General features: G+C 43.9%; 1 protein-coding gene across 6 annotated transcripts in view; it reads left to right on the top strand.

Annotated features, from left to right (window-relative positions):
* The window catches only part of dpp7 (dipeptidyl-peptidase 7), a 97,904-nt gene that overhangs the window by 10,765 nt on the left and 65,435 nt on the right, over positions 1–21,704 (top strand). For all 6 annotated transcript variants that reach the window (XM_061277696.1, XM_061277694.1, XM_061277692.1 and 3 more), the window contains exons 4-6: positions 947–1,110; positions 20,296–20,431; positions 21,036–21,117. In XM_061277696.1, the coding sequence (XP_061133680.1) occupies positions 947–1,110; positions 20,296–20,431; positions 21,036–21,117 (382 nt within the window). The remainder of the gene's footprint in view (positions 1–946; positions 1,111–20,295; positions 20,432–21,035; positions 21,118–21,704) is intronic.

Raw genomic sequence — 21,704 nt, 5'->3', positions numbered from 1 at the left:
AGGCAACTGCGGGGTCATAGGTCAGCCAACAGCCCTATCTGCGCGCTCCCGCGTGGAGGGAAGCGCAAGAGTATAAGGTTTAGGACGAGAGTAGACAAGGGGACTCGACATCTTGGCTAGGGCGCGAGACACTTCTCTCTGACATCGGTTGAATAAAATCTTTCCCCAATCAGCCATGTGTGACTGAAGTTTTCCTTCCCCAAGCCAGCCACTTTTTCACCATCTTGTTTGGAAGACCAGCTGACCATCGAAGAGAATTCACCACAGTTTCAAACAAGGGTTAGGGTTAGGTTTGGGATGAATGTTAGGATAAGGGGTTAATAGTAAAGGTTATGGTTTTGGTGTAAGTATCACGGTAATAAATTCTACAGTTTTACGTTTTACTCATTCAGTTGTGGTCGATATAAAGTGGAACAGCGATACTTTTGTTTGAATTCCTCGTTTTCCTCGTCCCTCTTTTCTACTTGTTCTGAGGTGCAACTCGGAGCAAGCCGTTTTGGTGCGGTCTCTTTAAATGCAAATGAGATCCTTCACACCCCACTCCCTCCAGGCCGCAAGATGTGCACCTCCCTTTCCGGTTGGACATATTTTAGCCGAGATTGCGTTTTTGATTGAAAAAGTTTTTGATTGATTAAAATATATCAACGGCAGAGGACTTGTCCATACATACATACATAATATGTAACAAAATAAATCCCCTCACAATATTTATGAACACGTCTTGTAAACAAGCACTGCAGTCGAGCTACAAAGTAAGCTAATACTAGCGTTAGCGTGAGCGAGAAGCTAGCAAATGCATTTAACACGTTGTGTTCCCCAAGAATAATACAGCATCTTCAATGCAATTTATCTGATGCAACTACTCAAAACACAATCTCAAGAACTGAAAACAGTATTACTCTTATTGTCATTTAACTTTCACAACAATCATGTTCTCCCCTTACAGAGGTACTACGGCAAGTCTCTCCCTTTTGGCAATGACTCCTTCAACATACCTCAGATTGGCCTGTTGACAGTGGAACAGGCAATTGCAGATTATGCTGTCATGATCAGTGTGTTGAAACTTCAAATGTCAGCCACAGATTGTCCGGTCATTGTTTTTGGTGGAAGGTAAGATCCGCTCTAAATCTCCACAGATGTTACAGAAGGTTGTATTGTCATTTAATTATTCTACCTATATATTAAATACTGTTAATTTTAAGTTTTTGATTGATTATTTAAAGGATTCAACTAGATCAGGGGTAGGGAACCCCGGTCGTACTTTCATACTTTCTCTGATATCCATTTCTCCCTGCTGCATCACACCTGATTCAAATGATCAGCTCCTCAGCAAGCTCTATAGAAACCTGAAAGGATCCTGATCATTTGATCATCAGGTATGTTGCAGTATTGGCGAGACGGAAAATAGGCAGGATATGGCTCTTGTAGGACTAAGGTTCCCTATTCCTGAACTAAATATTGGGCTCAAATAAGTGCCATGCCAAATTACGAACTGTATTTTAGTTTATCTGAGACTGACTCTCACTGAAAATACAACTCTATGGGCTCTATTTTGGTAGACTGCTGCCCTTGCGCTCGGCGTAAAAACAGGCGTAACTTCATTTTTGTGCCTGCCCAAGTCTAGTCTAGCATATTTGGGACCTTGGTGCGCCTCTCATGGTTGTCCATTGCAGTTTCCTCGCCCCCAACTCATCCGAAATTTTGGTAACAAAACGTACTCTGCAGTAGTGTTTGTCCACTGATAGTGGTATATTTCTGTGTGTTTACAAATTTTGTACACATGCTGTGCCTCACCAGGCATTCCTGACATGCCTCACAGTACATCTAACAATTTGGTGACAAAAAGTAGAATACATACTCGCGGGTTTTGTCACGATACGATATCATATCGATACAAAGAACTACGATACGATATTTGCCAATATCTTAAAGCCTGCTGCGATTCATTCACGATATATCGCGATATAGTGCTCTCCGATCGATATATATATTTTTTAATAAAAAATATAGATCAATATCCTGATTTATAACAATTCATACGCAAAATCAACAAGGTACTGCAAACTCTTTATTTAGGAAATTACAAGAGTATTGTAGTATACAAAGTGCTTATTTTAACACTGAACTTTGATGTGTTTTTTCTTTAAATGTGCGGCGAAATTTGTGCTCCCTGAATATTTGATCACCGCATGGCAGGATTTACAAACTGCACGTGTCTTGTCCGTTTTCCTGCTCTGCTCACAACACAACAACGCCGCGCGCACTGCTCCCGGAAAGAGGAAGCGAGCAACAATGAACTGGATTTCAAAATAAAGTCTCGTCTAATGTCCGAGGTCAAACACGGCGATATAAATCGATGTTTACGTTTAGCATCGATGCCAATAAATCGTAGAGCATTATATCGATGTATCGATGAATCGTTACACCACTAATACATACCATCCATCCATCCATCTGGGGTCGGGCGACATAGTCTCTCCAGAGCGTCCTGGGTCGTCCCCGGGGTCTGCTACCGGTGGGACATGCCCGGAACATCTCCCCAGGGAAGCGTCCAGGAGGCATCCTGATGAGATGCCCGAGCCACCTCATCTGGCTCCTCTCAACGTGAAGGAGTAGCGACTCTACCCAGACATCCTGCGGAAAAAAATCATTTCGGCTGCTTGTGTCCGGGATCTCGTTCTTTCGGTCACGACCCATAGCGCGTGACTATAGGTGAGGGTAGGAGCGTGAATCGAACGGTAAATTGAGAGCTTTGCTTTTTGGCTCAGCTCTCTCTTTACCACGACGGACCGGTACAGAGTCCGCATTACAGCATTACAGCCGACGTGAACAAGACCCCAAGATACTTGAACTCCTCCACTTGGGGCAGGATCTCATCCCCGATCTGGAGAGGGCATTCCACCCTTTTCCGATCGAAGACCATGGACTCGGATTTGGAGGTGCTGACCCTCATCCCAACCGCTTCCCACTCGGCTGCGAACCGCTTCAGTGAGAGCTGGAGATCACGGCCTGAAGAAGCCAACAGCACCACGTCGTCTGCAGAAAGCAGAGACGCGATGCTGAGGTCCCCAAACCGGACCCCCTCAACGCCTCGGCTGCGCCTCGAAATTCTGTCCATAAAAATTATGAACAGAATTGGTGACAAAGGGCAGCCTTGGCAAAGTCCAACCCTCACTGGGAACGAATCCGACTTACTGCCGGAAATGCGGACCAAACTCTGGCATCGATGATACAGGGACCAAACCGCCCATATCAGTTGGCTCGGCACACCGTACCCCCGAAGCACCCTCCACAGAACCTCCCTTCTCCAAGTCCACAAAACACGTGGACTGGTTGGGCGAACTCCCATGCACCCTCGAGGATCCTGCCGAGGGTGTAGAGCTGGTCCACTGTCCTACGGCTAGGACAAAAGCCACACTGCTTCTCCTGAATCCGAGGTTCGACCTCCCGACGGACCCTCCTCTCCAGCACCCCTGAATAGACCTTACCAGGGAGGCTGAGGAGTGTGATTCCCCTGTAATTGGAACACACCCTCCGGTCCCCCTTCTTAAAGAATACATACCAGGCTAACTAAATTATGTAGCTCTGCTGGTATAGCATTCAATTGAGGTGCAAGCAGACAAATTCGGCACTTCGTTCACGGTGGATGTCATGGTATTTCATTCATTAATATGACAACAGCATGGGATGATGAATTATTGTCGAAATAACACAATTGAACAAACTATAATAAATATCTTAAAAACAGGGATGAGAATTTCCAAGGGATCCGCAGATTTCCGTGGGTTTTTTTTCCGTCTAAAGTATTTTCGTGAATCATGTAAATCCTTTGAGAAAATTATTTATTTATACAATGTTAGCGTCGGTGACTCTCGCGGGCATTCACCTGCCCGCCGTGACAGCGTGTATCCCTCCCCCCCGCTACTTTTCCGTGCATTTTCACATTTGTCATTCTCATCCCTGTAAAAGTAATTTAATCGCACGCCTATTTCAATTGAACGGTGCAGGTGTGTTGGGTTTTTCACTAGTACACAAAATCGGGGGTTGGCAGGCAGTCCTCAAATGCCCCTGATACATGATGCACGACTGACTAAATCATCCGTGAGGGCCTGAAGTGGGATTTTACAGTTTATCTAACAATGTCTTGCCCTGTCCGCAACGAGTCTATTTCTGTTTCTGCAATGTCAAATATGGCGTACTCAGGCATACTGCATTTGGAACACTCTGACTATGCTGCAAATGAGGGATAGTGCTAGGATTGAGTGGAAAAAGACTAGCTCCATTCATTGCTTTACATTTGTTACACATGATGATCTTTGATTCAGGAAATTTGTGATCAGGTAATTGTTAGAAGACTGTCGTGAAAACATGTCAGCTTTCTGTACAATTACTAATACAATTAGCGATAACTAGTAGGGGTGTAAATCGCGGGTTTTGTCACGATAAGATATAATATCGATACGAAGAACTACGATACGATATTTGCCGATATCTTAAAGCCTGCTGCGATTCATTCACGATATATCGCGATATAGTGCTCTACGATCGATATATATATATTTTTAATAAAAAATATAGAACAATAACCTCATTTATAACAATTCATACGCAAAATCAACAAGGTACTGCAAACTCTTTATTTAGGAAATTACAAGAGTATTGTAGTATACAAATTGCTTACTTTAACACTGAACTTTGATGTCGTGTTTTTTCTTTAAATGTGCGGCGAGATTTGTGCTCCCTGAATATTTGATCACCGCATGTCAGGATTACAAACTGCACGTGTCTTGTCCGTTGAGCCATCTTTTCTTTGGAATCCAAAGTGCTTCCAAACGAATGACTTGAAGCCTAAAGGGGAGCAAATTTCCTCGTCTTTTTGGACACTAGCCATAGCACCAGCCCAGGAGCCGCGTACTAGTTGTCGACTCCCCTTTCACGTGCGTGCTCTGCTCACAACACAACACGCGCAGTGCGCTCCCGGAAAGAGGAAGCAAGCAACAATGAACTGGATTTCAAAATAAAGTCGCGTCTAATGTCCGAGGTCAAAAACGGCGATATAAATTGATGTTTACGTTTAGCATCGATGCCAATAAATCGTAGAGCATTATATCGATTAATCGATGTGTATCGATGTATCGTTACACCCCTAATAACTAGATCTATGATTACATAAAAAAATGTATCATGAACATCTTTTGGCATGTTATTGAAATGAATTGTGTGGTTTTACCCTTGGCATTTTTTACATCAAGGGGTGGAAACAACATCTAGTACTACCGTTTTTTTCCATGTATAATGCGCAAAATTTAACTAATTTATTGTCGTAAAATCTGGGGTGCGCATTATACATGGGTATAATTTAAAAATATATATATATTTATAAATTGTTTTGAAGAAAATCATGGTACAACAATTTTTGAAGAAAATCTTGTCACGGATGGAGTGTGGAAAGGAGCAGGGCGACCAAGTGTAGCTTGGAACAGGGTTCATTGGAGGAACTCAAAACACAGACTTGGTAAACTAACATAACTCTCTAACAAAACCAACAACAGGACTGACCGACAAAGACGTGGAACAAAAAGACAGGGTGACATTACCAAAGACAGGAACAGAAACCTGTACGTCATACGGAGGCAGTATCACTGCGCATGCGCACTATGGATCAGATGCGAATAGTCCTCTTCTCTTCTTGACTGACAATGAATGTGACAGTTTAATACAATCAGCAAATAACAAAATGCGTATTACAGGTAATATTTTATTTCACACTTTGCCTTGTTCCTTTCGTCTCTGCTGTTCACTTCAAACACGCTCCATACGAACGCAATGCTCTCGTATCAGACGCTTGCTCGATTACCTGCTCGTTTGCTGTCACAATGTACCCCACACAAATCTGAAACATTTGTTGCGCCTCCGAGTCACGACGAGGGGCAAGTTTTGGTTTCCAAGGGTGTTTTTATTCCTCTTCGACTTCTCTCCCATACAGAGCCGCCTTTTTCACATTCCGCACTTTTCATTTGAACCTAACTGATTGCGGTGGTGCCTTTACGGGCAGTCGGCGAAACAACGCCAACAAAAAAAATACATCCAGCCTAGTTAAGACCATACCAAAGACTATAAAAATGGGACCCATTGCCTCCCTGCTTGGCACTCAGCATTAAGGGTTGGAATTGGGAGGTTAGATCACCAATTGATTCCCGAGCGCGGCGCCGCTGCTGCTCACTGCTCCCCTCTCCCCCAGGGGATGGATCAAAATCACACGGGGATGGGTCAAATGCAGAGGGCAAATTTCACCACACCCAGATGCGTGTGTGACGATCATTGGGACTTAAAAAATATATATTAAAAAAATTGGGGTCCGTATTATACATGGGTACAGGCTTTTTTCCAGCATTGAGATGCCATTTTTAGGGTGTGTATTATACATGAAAAAAAACGGTAATTACAAGGATATTGAGTTATATTTTTATATACCCATATACAGGACTGTCTCAGAAAATTAGAATATTGTAATAAAGTTCTTTATTTTCTGAAATGCAATTAAAAAAACAAATGTCATACATTCTGGATTCGTTACAAATCAACTGAAATATTGCAAACCTTTTATTATTTTAATATTGCTGATTAGGGCATACAGCTTAAGAAAACTCAAATGTCCTATCTCAAAATATTAGAATATAAAGAAAAAGTATACTAGTAGGGTATTCAACTAATCACTTGAATCATCTAATTAACTCCTGAGCCTTGAAAAACACTCATCTTGGTTCAGTAAACTAAATCACAAGTATGGGGAAGATTGCTGATCTGACTGCTGTCCAGAGGACCATCATTGACACTGTTAGGGTGGTGCTCACTCTAACTTATTTTGCAAAAACCACACAGGAGTCAAGCAAGTCATTTTAGACACCTGCAGGCGGAGAATTCACTCGTCGCTGTGCTTACAGCGATGGTCGAATGAAGTCTGACTCAGGCCTCGTCAGGTGCTTATTTATTGAGAGAAACAGAGTGGGGTTGAAAGTGGGGGTGTGGGAACACACAGGATATGGTGAAGTCGCTCCCCTGCTGATCAAAGCATAGCAGGGGGCCTTTTACGACTTTCTGTAAACAAAGCAACTTTGATTGCTTCCTCTGCGTCTGGTCAATCAGTTGAAAAGATCTTAGCACTTTGGTCAACTACTTTTGTCTAGACAGGACAAGCTAGTTAAATTATTACAGGTTATATTCCAACATAATCATACGATGAAGATATTCTGCAAACCCTAACATATCCTTCCTGTTTTATCATATGATTATGTCAACCCCGATCAGTCAAACATAAGTAAGAAAATACAATGAAAGCAATAACTTCCAGTGAAGATGAGGTTTTTCCTCAATACTCCAGTGTAAATTGTGTGTGTAATTTAAAAACCTGGGGCCGGATTAAATGCAGGAAAAGAGTTAGACGGTCCCTCTGCTTTAGGCGACCAGACTGTTATCAATCACGATAAAAATTGCTCGTGATTGTTCAGCTGTTGGGGGCTTGGCACGCCCACTGGTGGAGGGTGAGCACGATTCTCACCCCCTTCGCAGATCTGCTCCGTCCGGGGAGAACTTGCGAATGTCTGCTGCGTGGTCGTTGTCTTCAGTGGCTCAGGGTGGACTACCTGGCCACCAAGGGGGAAGAGGATTATTCTGCCTCTGTATGAACTGGGGCGGGGATTGTCGATGGCTGGTCTGGTTCCTCGCAGGAACCCTTCACTGGGGCGCACTGGGACAGATGATACCACGATCCTCCTTTGCCGGCCAGCCGGACGGCATGTGAGATGCGCTCCACCAATTTATAGGGTCCAGTCGACGCAGGCTCCGTCCCCCTCCTTCTTGGGACCTTCAGCCAGAACGTTGGGGTGATCTGGACCTGGATCCGCCACCGAAAGGACAGCAGCACGTCCGGAAAACAGCAAAAAACAGCACCTTCTCTGCAACCTTTGCATTAGTCATTTGAGATGTTTTTTCTGCTCCTCTCATCACTGTTTTGGTTGCCCTGGTTACAGAGGCGTTGCTACACCAAAGGGAGGGAAGATTGTGTCTGTAGCAATGTTGATTAGCTAAGGAATGTAGTGTGGTGTGAACTAGCACTTCATTGTCGGCCCGTGACCCCCGCAGAGTTTGTCCATCTGTTCTTCTCCAGTTGTTGGCCGAGTCGTCCGCGAGTGAGATCAGATAACTTCAATTGCCGCTTTCCTGTGGAACAATGCAACTAGACCTTTGCTAGACTTTATCTACTTAGTAAATTAACACTCAATATTAATAAGTAACTTGTCCTAAACACTAAAACAAATGTTATGTAAATGTAAGGTAACTGGTATGCAGTTCCTTAAACAAACATTGAGTAAATATAGGATAACTTGTACGCAACTACTTCAAACTGTGTTTAACACTTAACAAAGAAAAACAGTTCTGATCAACAACAATCTATGAACCAAACCTACAGTTACCTAAAAGGAATGGAGTTTCTTTGAACCAAATAAGAACATTTTGCCTATGCAAATAAGCTCTGCTCATTGTTAGTGAAGGCCTCTTACAGGAACAAAAACACACAGATAACATAAGGACAGGAAGGATACATATGGCTGACAGGGATCAAAAGACATCCCTGTCACTAAAGAGGAAGAATGTAGATAAAAGGAAAGCCATAAACTCGTAAAGACAAGGCCTACAGGTCTGGTAGGCCAAGGCTTCACTTAAATTATTCCAACATTTCCCTCCTGTTTATCACACATTTGCTAAATTTTTACATTACCAAAAACAACCACTTCTCTTGATTTTCAGTTGTTGGATCACAAGTATGAGCACAAATAAGTTTACACCAAAAAAGGATAAATGTTGCGATATTATTGAATCTGAATCAAATTCAAATGTTGTATAAAGCTGACTGAACTTCCCTTCCATCCCCCCTGTTCAGCCAGGTGTCAACGGCACGTGACAACACCATGGCTCAATACAGCTGCCCATTTGAATCGTTTCTGTCACGCACGGAGTGTGGAAATGGAGCAGGGCGACCATGTGCAGCTTGGACCAGGGTTTATTGGAACAAACTCAAACACAAACTTGGTAAACTGACATAAATAATAGGACTGACCTGACAAGACGTGGAACAGAAAGACATGGTGACGTGACCGTGACAGCAGCGATTGATCGACAAGCAACAATCGACGAGCAATGAACCGACAATGAACAAGGGGCAGACAGGGCTTAAATACCAAGCACAAAACACGAGGCAGGTGAACGCGGTTACATTGATTGAGGGAACACAGGAGGGGAGGGGCGACGCAAACAGAAACCATGGCAACCTAGCAAAACTGGGGACGAATCATGACAGTACCCCCCCCACAAGGGACGGCTCCCGACGTCCCAAAATCCCCAAAACTGTCCAAGAAGGGGCGGGAGGGAACGGGGAGTCAGCCGCACTGCCCACGCCTCCGAAGACCGACTGGATGACGGCCGCTGGATCCGCGCCGCCTGGATTTGTGGCGGCCGCAGCATCCGCGCCGTCGGGACAGGGTCGGGGGTCGGCCGCTGGATCCACGCCGCCTGGATTTGTGGCGGCCGTAGCATCCGCGCCGACGGGACAGGGTCGGTGGTCGGCCGCTGGATCCACGCCGCCTGGATTTGTGGCGGCCGTAGCATCCGCGCCGACGGGACAGGGTCGATGGTCGGCCGCTGGATCCACGCCGCCTGGATTTGTGGCGGCCGTAGCATCCGCGCTGACCGGACAGGGTCGGGGGTCGGCCGCTGGATCCACGCCGCCTGGATTTGTGGCGGCCGTAGCATCCGCGCCGACGGGACAGGGTTGGGAGTCGGCCGCTGGATCTACGCCGCCTGGATTTGTGGCGGCCGTAGCATCCGCGCCGACGGGGCTTGGTTGGGCTTGGCTTGGCTTGGCGTTGGTTTCATGGGCTTGGCTTGGCGTTGGTTTCTTGGGCTTGGCTTGGCTTGGCTTTGGTTTCTTGGGCTTGGCTTGGCTTGGCTTGGCTGACGGAAGCTGGTGGTGGAGGGGGGTCCAAGCGCTGGTCGCTGTGTGGTCGGTTCATTCTGTCACGCACGGAGTGTGGAAATGGAGCAGGGCGACCATGTGCAGCTTGGACCAGGGTTTATTGGAACAAACTCAAACACAAACTTGGTAAACTGACATAAATAATAGGACTGACCTGACAAGACGTGGAACAGAAAGACATGGTGACGTGACCGTGACAGCAGCGATTGATCGACAAGCAACAATCGACGAGCAATGAACCGACAATGAACAAGGGGCAGACAGGGCTTGAATACCAAGCACAAAACACGAGGCAGGTGAACGCGGTTACATTGATTGAGGGAACACAGGAGGGGAGGGGCGACGCGAACAGAAACCATGGCAACCTAGCAAAACTGGGGACGAATCATGACAGTTTCCTTTCCTTTCTCAACGTAACAACCCAATCCACCAATCGAATAAAAACAATAAAAAAATAACTGCTGGTAAAATAATATAATAGTTAACTGTTGCAGTTTCATAACTTTAACTAACTCAATCGCTCTTTTATTCTCAAATTTTAAATTTAGCCTTGAAATGTCGGTATTTCATAATTGTACATCATCTAATTCCAGAAAGCAAGTTCTTTCAATCTCTCAAATTTTGTCTAACCAAGGCTAGGCATTAAAGGAGCGTGGACCAGTTTCTGCCCATAAACAAATTGCTCGCTTTTTTATTTTTCCTTCCTAGCTTAACAAAATCGGTTTTGTGTTGCGGTGCAAATCAGATAGACTACAGGTAAATAAATTCTTTAGTGCACCTATATTAGCGAATTTCATCCTTTTAACACATAACACAACACACAGACAACACAAAAACAGCAGAGACACAGCTCACAAACAATACCAACAAACAACGCTGGGAGTTGGCCATAGTGGATGTGGTGAGGAGAGGCAGACTGCGATGGTACGGACATGTAGTGAGGAAGGACGAGAACGACTGGGTGAAGAAAGTAATGTCGTATAACGTAGAGGCAACAAGACCCAGTGGCCGACCTAAAAAGACCTGGCAGGTGACCGTGGCAGCCGACATGGAGGCACTCGGCATCAACCACGAGATGGCCATGGACCGTTCCCGGTGGAAGAAGGCCATATCGAGAACCCAGTCCAACCCAGCGGCGCCTGGAAAGCGGACTTTAAACCGATGATGATGAACGCTTCGCAAACGCCATCCCCTTTTTTGATGTTTTGGTAGTACTTTTATCCTTTGTGCAACTATTGTCACACCTTCCCTAAGCATCACCCTGCATCAATATCACTTGCCACCACGCACTCAGCACACCCCTGGAGTGGGTACGACCCCACTCCGCGCGCAGCCACAGCAAGGGAAGCAAGAGCGGGGGGGCCCGGCATTTTCATACTGATTTATCCCAGCCTGGCCAGTACTGGGACAACCAATGCCGTCGTCCCCATCCCCCGCCAACCCAGCAAACAGCTACCCGCAGAGTCCAGAGCCCCACACCTACATCAGTCTCCCCCACAATCAAATTACAATATCAATCACCACAGGAGCCGGCTCCTACACCCTTTTCACACCACAATACCACACTCCCCCCTCCACAGTCCAGTCTAAGTGGAGACAATGGAAGCCAGGAAGGCACAGGTGAGACACCGTAGGAGCAAGCTCCAGCAGTCCTCCCACTAACCAATTACAACAAACAACAAAAGCACAAATCACTTATGTCTGTTTGGGAGGATCACAACAGCCAAACGTTACAAATGACAAACCACAAGACGCAGGTCTTGGAACCACATTGACGACCGCCAAACGCAAATGCCGGGTCAAGGACTGTTTTTCGTCTGTTCTTTGCAACTCTTGTCAAAAGCAACCTTTATTTTTCTTTTGTTTGTATTTGTTTTTTTTTCCTTCTTTCCTTTCTAGCATCTAACTTACTCAAAGTCGCTCAACTCATTTTCCATAGTATTCTCCAACAACTTCAACCATACAACCTGTATTTTCCCTTCAGTCGGGCATTCAGTCATCAATGCTCATTTGCATCTCACAAAGCCTCCAAAAAGGAGTCTTTCTATCACATTGGTCCCAATTCATCCAAGCACTCCACACAACATTCACATACCATTTTCAACTCAAGGTTCCTGATAGAACAATCCACCAATCCAAAAAACTCCACACAAAAAAAACGGCTGGCAAATTAATTAAATTAAGTTTTTTCTTTGTTTTCAAATTTAAAGAACTCAATCTCTCAGATTCAGCTTGCATATAGAAGATCGTATAATCTTACAACACAACCAATCAATAATTTCTATTAAATGTAGCATACAATGTCTCTGTATTAGCATGAGCGGTCAAAAAAGGGGGGGGAAGCTTGACATGTTGAAAATTTGGCTTTTCCTCTGCCTCCTCCTCCACCCTTTGATTGGTATTGTTTTACACGACGACACACTCTCGCCAAGTGGCCCCGTTTCCTACAGTTCCAACAGTCCAAATTTGAGCTGGAGTTTGAATTGAATGGCGGCCTGCGGCCTTGTTGGTCTCTAACTCTTCCTCTGCCCTTTTGGGAACTTCGGAAGAAGACCGTTGTATCTTCATCTAGATCATTACCATCATCCAGATGAAATACATGAGAACATTTGCCTTTCTCAATCGTCACAACACAAGCAGTGTCTGCTTCCACCAAGTGTTTCCTCACCCAGTTGCCTAAGTCGCGGGGTGAAACAGTGAGGAGCGCATTTCCAAGATGTTAAAGATAAGCACTCTCAGCTGCATCATCGAATGGGGTGCCACTATGCACCCAGAATTATTTTCCAAATCTTAATTGAATGGTGGTCTCATCACTTTTTATCTTTCCATTTTTTGTCTCTTGAATTTGTTCTCTTCTCTCTTGTGAAGCTTTCAACCACATTCTAGCACAATCCAACTCTCTCTCTTTCCTTTTCTTTTTCTGTCCCTTTGTCATCCTATCTACACTCTCCTCCAAAACATCAAGCACTATCTTCCACACTTCAACTTTCAACTTCCCTTCTACACCATACTTTTTCTTCCACTTCGGCATGTATTGCATACAATTAAGACATTGAACTTCTCATCCTCTTCAAGAGCTAGAGATCTACCGTTCCTACTTCCCATCTTAATTTGATATTTTACGTTTATACAATTTATACAATTTTTTTACATTCTGTCTGTCTTTTCTTTGAGGACCCTCAATGCAGGTTTAAATTGACCTTTCACCAAATTCTCTCTGCAGTCAATTTATCCTACCAGTCGCACTCTCAACACACAAACACCAACGCTTTTTATTTTTAGGCCTATCCAAGATGGGTGTAAAACCCTCCAACACAGCTTGGAAGAACGGACAAAAAAAAGAATCTACGCCCTCCTTCAATTAAGAAAAAGAAGCTCTGTTTTTTCTTAGCCCGTTCCTTCCACTGGGACTTGAACCCAAGCTGTTCTTTGGCCGGAAAAACGTACAAAGAAAAATCTACACTCTTTGACTTACAAAAAAGAAGCTGCGTGTTTCTTAGCACGTTCCTTCCACTGGGACTCTAACCCAAGCCAGATCCCTCAGCTTGGAAAAACAGACAAAGAAGAATCTACACACTTCTTCGATGAACGAAAACGAAGCTCTGCTTTTCTTAGCCTGTTCCTTCCTGTGGGACTTGAACCCAAGCTGTCTCCCGTATGGGTGTAAAACCCTCTAACACAGCTTGGAAGAAAGGACAAAAAAATAATCTACGCCCTCCTTCAATTAAGAAAAAGAAGCTCTGTTTTTTCTTAGCCCGTTCCTTCCACTGGGACTTGAACCCAAGCTGTCTCCTGTGCACCCTTTACGCGTTTCACAACCACACAATTTTTTAACTTACCTGACCCCTGGTCCGTTGCATTGCGGGAACCCGTCAATCCACCTCTGGCAGACGAAGGCAGACCTAAGATGCTGGCCCAGCGAAGAAATTCTCTTCTCAGGACTTTCTTTTCCAGGTCCCCTTAAAGGACGCTGGCTTGTCGACAATGCAGCACGTCCTCCTCCGTCAGCCAGATGGCGGGTATGAGGGTCCCGGGTTTCGGCACCAAAATGTTAGGGTGGTGATCACTCTAACCTATTTTGCAAGAACCACACAGGAGTCAAGCAAGTCATTTTAGACACCTGCAGGCGGAGAGTTCACTCGTCGCTGTGCTTACAGCGATGGTCGAATGAAGTCTGACTCAGGCCTTGTCAGGTGCTTATTTATTGAGAGAAACAGAGTGGGGTTGAAAGTGGGGGTGTTGGAACACACAGGATAAGGTGAAGACGGTCCCCTGCTGATCAAAGCATAGCAGGGGACCTTTTACGACGTTCTGTAAACAAAGCAACTTTGATTGCTTCCTCTGCAGCTAGTCAATAAGTTGAAAAGATCTTAGCACTTTGGTAAACTAATTTTGTCTAGACAGGACAAGCTAGTTACCGTTTTTTTCCGTGTATAGTGCGCAATATTTTACTAATTTATTGTCCTAAAATCTGGGGTGCGTATTATACATGGGTACAAAGAAAAAAAATTTTAAATTTTTTTTTTTTAAATTTTTTTTTTTTTTAATTTTTTTTTATTTTTTATTTTAAATAAAGTCATGGTACAACAAAACCAACAACAGGACTGACCGACAAAGTCGTGGAACAAAAAGACAGGGTGACATTACCAAAGACAGGAACAGAATGACAGTAACACATGCAATGATCCAACGGTGAGCGAGGGGCAGACAGGACTTAAATACAAAACACGTTACATCGATTGAGGTGACACAGGAAGAGCGGGGTGACACGAACAGAAACTATGGCAACCTAGACACATAGCAAAACTGGGGACGAGACATGACAAATCTCCCCCGAAATAAAACTCACCTTTCTTCTTGTTTGTTGTCAATCGCGCATCGCATTCAGCCATCCTGCCCAACACACTTAGTAAAATTCATAATTGACGACACATCGTTTGATGCGATGGTGCAATCCTCGATGGTGTGTTATTGTCAAATATTGTTTGTTTTTTAATCTCCATCGCGGACCGGACGTCATACGGAGGCCGCCATTACAGATGCGCAGAACGGTTGCGCAAGACACGTCAGCTATATAAAGAGCGAGAGTTCAGTTCTCCACCTATTAGTTTCAATTCACAGTTTAATTAGCAGTTTCAATCAGCAAATAACAAAATGCGTATTACAGGTAATATTTTATTTCACAACACTTTGCCTTGTTCCTTTCGTCTCTGCTGTTCATTTCAAACACGCTCCATACGACCGCAATGCTCTTGTATCAGACGCTCGCTCGATCACCTGCTAGTTTGCCGTCTGTCACAATGTACCCTACACAAATCCGAAACATTTGTTGCGGCTCCGAGTCACGACGAGGGGCAAGTTTTGGTTTCCAAGGGTGTTTTTATTCCTCTTCAACGTCTCATCCATACAGAGCCGCCGTGTGCGCACGGAGCGCGGTGGTGCGTTTAGGGGCAGTCGGAGAAATCAACGCCAACAAAAAAAATGACATCCAGCCTAGTTAAGACCATACCAAAGACTTTAAAAATGGGACCCATTGCCTCCCTGCGTGTGTGACGATCTTTGGGACTTAAAAAAAAAAAAAAAAATTTAAATTTTTTTTAAAAAAATTCATAAAAATTGGGTGCGTATTATACATGGGTACAAGCTTTTTTCCAGCATCAGCATGCCATTGTTAGGGGTGCGTACTATACATGGGGGCGCACTATACACGGAAAAAAACGGTAAATTATTACAGGTTACATTCCAACATAATCATACAATGAAGATATTCTGCAAACCCTAACAATCAGCATGAGCAGAAATAAAATATTTTTCTAACCAAGATCCCTGTGTCATGAGAAGTAATTTTCCCATAACCACCCAGCGCCGGGATGGACCCATACCTCTCAGAAAATACACAATATTCTACCTTCACAATCTGCCTTTGTGTGTCAGAGACTGTGAGAGGAGGTACCGTATTTTCCGCCCTATAAGGCGCACCTAAAAACCTAAATATTTGTCAAAAGTCAACAGTGCGCCTTATAGTCTGGTGCGCCTTATATATGGATCAAGTGATGAATTTGTTGATCCATACTGGTTGTACACAGTGCTCTGCCAAAATGTTGTAGTACGTTTTAGTACGACTAGTAAATTACAAGGTCGCATCGCTTCCCAACATTACGGTAATTGTAGTCAGGGGGCGTCACCGAATAGCTGTTGTACCCGCGAGGCTATTTCATTTCAAAATAGGCTGCTCCGTTAATGTTTCGAGTAAATCTACGGATCGATATGGAAGGGAAACATAGGTAAGTACCGTTTTTTTCCGTGTATAGTGCGCCCCCATGTATAGTACGCACCCCTAAAAATGGCATGCTGATGCTGGAAAAAAGCTTGTACCCATGTATAATACGCACCCAATTTTTATGAATTTTTTTAAAAAAAAATTTAATTTTTTTTTTTTTTTTTTTTAAGTCCCAATGATCGTCACACACGCAGGGAGGCAATGGGTCCCATTTTTATAGTCTTTGGTATGGTCTTAACTAGGCTGGATGTAATTTTTTTTGTTGGCGTTGATTTCTCCGACTGCCCATAAACGCACCACCGCGCTCCGTGCGCGCACGGGACAGCAAACGAGCAGGTGATCGAGCAAGCGTCTGATACGAGAGCATTGCGGTCGCATGGAGCGTGTTTGAAGTGAACAGCAGAGACGAAAGGAACAAGGCAAAGTGTTGTGAAATAAAATATTACCTGTAATACGGATTTAGGTAGAGAACTGAACTCTCACTCTTTATATAGCTGACGTGTCTTGCGCATCCGTTCTGCACATCTGTAATGGCGGCCTCCGTATGATATCCGGTTTGCGTGTGTGCGCATGTGCGTGTGTGCGCGTGTGTGCGAGAGCGAGAGAGAGCGAGAGAGAGAGCGCAAGAGAGAACTCTCAACCGTAGCACGCTGCCGACCGCCCAACTGCACCGCGCTGGTAGCATTATTGTGACAGAGCCGTCGCTGAAATTTAGAAGATATTTTTAAAGTCCTGATGTACTTTCTAAAATTTAAGTGGACCTCAGTGCGCACTGCGCAGGGAGCTCAATTTGGTGCGGTCGCGCAACCGCAGCGCGCCGGGCGCTCACTGTCGCATTGCTTAAAGAGCGCCTTTGTGTTTTAGGATGAACAGCAGAGACCAAAGGAACAAGGCAAAGTGTTGTGAAATAAAATTTTACCTGTAATACGCATTTTGTTATTTGCTGATTGAAACTGCTAATTAAACTGTGAATTGAAACTAATAGGAAGAAAACAACTCTCGCTCTTAATATAGCTGACGTGTCTTGCGCATCTGTTCTGCGCATCTGTAATGGCGGCCTCCGTATGACGTCCGGTCCGCGATGGAGATTAAAAACAAACAATATTTGACAATAACACACCCTCAAGGATTGCACCATCGCATCAAACGATGTGTCGTCAATTATGTATTTTACTGACTAAGTGTGTTGGCCAGGATGGCTGAATGCGATGCGCGATTGACAACAAACAAGAAGAAAGGTGAGTTTTATTTCGGGGGAGATTTGTCATGTCTCGTCCCCAGTTTTGCTATGTGTCTAGGTTGCCATAGTTTCTGTTCGCGTCGCCCCTCTCTTCCTGTGTCACCTCAATCGATGTAACGTGTTTTGTATCTAAGTCCTGTCTGCCCCTCGCTCACCGTTGGATCATTGCATGTGTTACTGTCATTCTGTTCCTGTCTTTGGTAATGTCACCCTGTCTTTTTGTTCCACGACTTTGTCGGTCAGTCCTGTTGTTGGTTTTGTTGTACCATGACTTTCTTTAAAAAAAAAATAATAATAATTAAAAAAAAAAAAATTAAAACTTTTTTTTCTTTGTACCCATGTATAATACGCACCCCAGATTTTAGGACAATAAATTAGGTAAATTTCGCGCACTATACACGGCAAAAAACGGTAGTGCCAATGCGTTAGATCGAACTTTAGGCAGTTCTGATCATTTAATAGGACCTCGTTTGAGAAACGCGATTGTTTACACTTTGCTGAGGCTCATGGGAGATTGCGAGCTGAGGGTCATGGGTTTTTGCGGATGGCTAACGCTATAACGATAGCTGCTATACGTGCGAGGCTATTTCATGTCAAAATAGGCTGCTCTGTTCATGTTTCGAATAAATCTACGGATCAATATGGAAGGGAAACATAGGTAAGTAGTACCAATGCGTTAGATCGAACTTTAGTCAGTTCTGATCATTTTATAGAAGCTCGTTTGAGAAACGCGATTGTTTACACTTTGCTGAGGCTCATGGGAGATTGCGAGCTGAGGGTCATGGGTTTTTGCGGATGGCTAATGCTATAACGACAGCTGATATACGCGCGAGGCTATTTCATGTCAAAATAGGCTGCTCTGTTCATGTTTCGAGTAAATCTACGGATCGATATGGAAGGGAAACATAGGTAAGTAGTACCAATCCGTTAGAGCGAACTTTAGTCAGTTCTGATCATTTTATAGGAGCTCGTTTGAGAAACGCGATTGTTTACACTTTGCTGAGGCTCATGGGAGATTGCGAGCTGAGGGTCATGGGTTTTTGTGGATGGCTAATGCTATAACGATAAGCTGCTATACGCGCGAGGCTATTTCATGTCAAAATAGGCCGCTCTGTTCATGTTTCGAGTAAATCTACGGATCGATATGGAAGGGAAACATAGGTAAGTAGTACCAATGCGTTAGATCAAACTTTAGTCAGTTCTGATCATTTTATAGGAGCTCGTTTGAGAAATGCGATTGTTCACACTTTGCTGAGGCTCATGGGAGATTGCGAGCTGAGGGTCATGGGTTTTTGCGGATGGCTAATGCTATAACGACAGCTGATATACGCGCAAGGCTATTTCATGTCAAAATAGGCTGCTCTGTTCATGTTTCGAGTAAATCTACGGATCGATATGGAAGGGAAACATAGGTAAGTAGTACCAATCCGTTAGAGGGAACTTTAGTCAGTTCTGATCATTTTATAGGAGCTCGTTTGAGAAACGTGATTGTTTACACTTTGCTGAGGCTCACGGGAGATTGCGAGCTGAGGGTCATGGGTTTTTGTGGATGGCTAATGCTATAACGATAGCTGCTATACGCGCGAGGCTATTTCATGTCAAAATAGGCCGCTCTGTTCATGTTTCGAGTAAATCCAGGGCTCGAAGCTTATTTTTTGCCCAAGTTGCCCTCGGGCAAGTTGGAGAAAATTGTACTTGCCCGAAACAAAATTTTACTTGCCCGAATTTTTTTGGAGTGGATTTTTACTTGCCCGACACATTTTTGCAATAAAAAAGACAACACTATAAGTTTTGCCTTCATATGTTTTTATTCCATCATATTGTGCCTGCAGCCTGTTTTAATACAGTGTAGAACTTTTGATGCAATTAAACCACACTAGTCTACTGTAGTACCAAAATTCAACCGGAAACAAGCTCTGCTGGTGCGCAGGCGCAGAAGAGCCAGGGACGGGTGAGGGAGCATGCATTTAATTACGAAGCACTTTGCCGTAATCAATGTATTGCAGACTTACACGAGAAACTAACCGCTCCCTAGAAAACAAAATGTCGGACCAGAAGCGGCAGAAGTTGCGAGAAATTATGCACAAAATCGTCTTTTTACAGCTTGAAAACATGGTATTATGGCAGGGCAAGTTCGGGCAAGTGAGGAAAAATTCTACTTGCCCGTCTGCCATCGCTACTTGCCCCGGGCAATCGGGCAATCGTTAGTTTCGAGTAGTACCAATGCGTTAGATTGAACTTTAGTCAGTTCCAATCATTTTACAGGAGATCGTTTGAGAAACGCGATTGTTTACAGAGGGCTCGTTGGTTATTGGCTAGTGGGTGCATACCGCAACCCTAGTCAACCTCAGTTTGTTGCAGTAAAACTTCTATTTTATGCGCCTTATAGTCCGGTGCGCCTTATATATAGACAAAGTTTTAAAATGGGCCGTTCATTGAAGGTGCGCCTTATACCCCGGTGCGCCTAATAGGGCGGAAAATACGGTATTTATTAAACTTTGTTAAAGTTTGAAATGGGGTGAACTATGAATCTGGTATTTGTGTTAAAAAATGTCTTTGAGTGACAAAAAAATCTCAACAATTTCCCGCACCACAAACATTAACTCAAATACGTAATAAAAATACTAAAAAATTTTATATCCTACTTTTGTAAAGGTTTACCCTAACATGAATTTGTCTCATTATTCTCTTCAGTTACTCAAAGTTTACCCTAACATGCATCTGTCTCATTATTCTCTTCAGTTATGGTGGAATGCTTTCTGTCTATATGAGAATAAAGTATCCAAATCTTGTGGCTGGAGCTCTTGCTGCGAGTGCACCCATACTGTCAACTGCTGGGCTGGATGATCCATGGCAGTTTTTTAGAGATGTCACTGCTGTAAGTTGGATGGATATGCTGTTTTATCATTATCAGTATCATTTATAATTATTATTGTTTTCATCATTAGGATTGTTACATTTTTACCACCACAATGACAGCGATTAGCTTTTTCCGTCCAGTTAAAACGGTAACCTACAAATCATTTGACTAATTTTTCTGTGATTTTGATTATGTATGACAGTAAAAATATGCTTCGAACAAAAATACCACTGATGTGCAAATCAATTGCACGAGAGTATCCGGTGAAATCAGCATGAAATGATGTGATAATACGAATGAACAAAAGTAATGAAATTTAGTGTATACTGTATATTCATTTATTGTGCGATATTTGCCATCATTGACATTTCAAATATGTCAACAGGAGTTTATTTTGCCTGTGCCTACTTGTTATGGTTATGGACGGTGCAGGTTTGCTGCCGTCTTTCAAACTCACTTTTTAATGACACAAAATCTGCCATCGCAATTTGTCCTCGTGTTTTGAAAACAGCTATAAAACTGGATTTTCTTGCAAACAGAACTCTATTTGTAGACTAGTACAATTGCCATCAACTCCCTGTATTTTTTCAAACATTGCTTTTGTTTTATTTTTCTTAAACAGGATTTTGAAAACATTTCTCAAGAATGCAGAAATGCAGTAAAAGGAGCTTTTCATCAGCTGAAAGAATTAGGTGAACGGCAAGGTAAATTATGTAATTTGTTCCATTGACTATTCCACAGGTGTCAAACTCAAGGCCCGGGGCTGGATCCGGCCCACCATACCATTTTATGTGGCCCACGAAAGCAGATCATGTCAACTTCCATAATCATTGCTAAAATCTCTATCAAATTTTCAAAATGGCATGTGTGATAATTAATATTGAGATTTTGCAATAATTATTTTGTTACCGGGCGGCTCGTGGCGCACTGGGTAGCACGTCCGCCTCATAGTTAGCAGGGTGCGGGTTCGATTCAACCTCCGGCCCTCCCTGTGTGGAGTTTGCATGTTCTCCCCGGCCCCGTGTGGGATTTCTCCAGGCACTCCGGTTTGCTCCCCCATCCCAAAAACATGCTTGGTTGGCCGATTGAGCACTCCAAATTGTCCCTAGGTGTGAGTGCGCGTGCAAATTGTTGTTTGTCTCTGTGTGCCCTGCGATTGGCTGGCAACCGGTTCAGGGTGTCCCCCGCTCACTGCCCGTTGATGGCTGGAATAGGCTCTAGCACACCCGCGACCCCCGTGGGGACTAAGCGGTTCAGAAAATTGATGGATATTTTGGCACCCTTTTTACAG

The sequence above is a fragment of the Syngnathus typhle genome, linkage group LG5 (assembly GCF_033458585.1).
Source record: "Syngnathus typhle isolate RoL2023-S1 ecotype Sweden linkage group LG5, RoL_Styp_1.0, whole genome shotgun sequence".
Taxonomy (NCBI): Eukaryota; Metazoa; Chordata; class Actinopteri; order Syngnathiformes; family Syngnathidae; genus Syngnathus; species Syngnathus typhle.
This window is presented reverse-complemented; position numbering and strand designations above follow the sequence as displayed.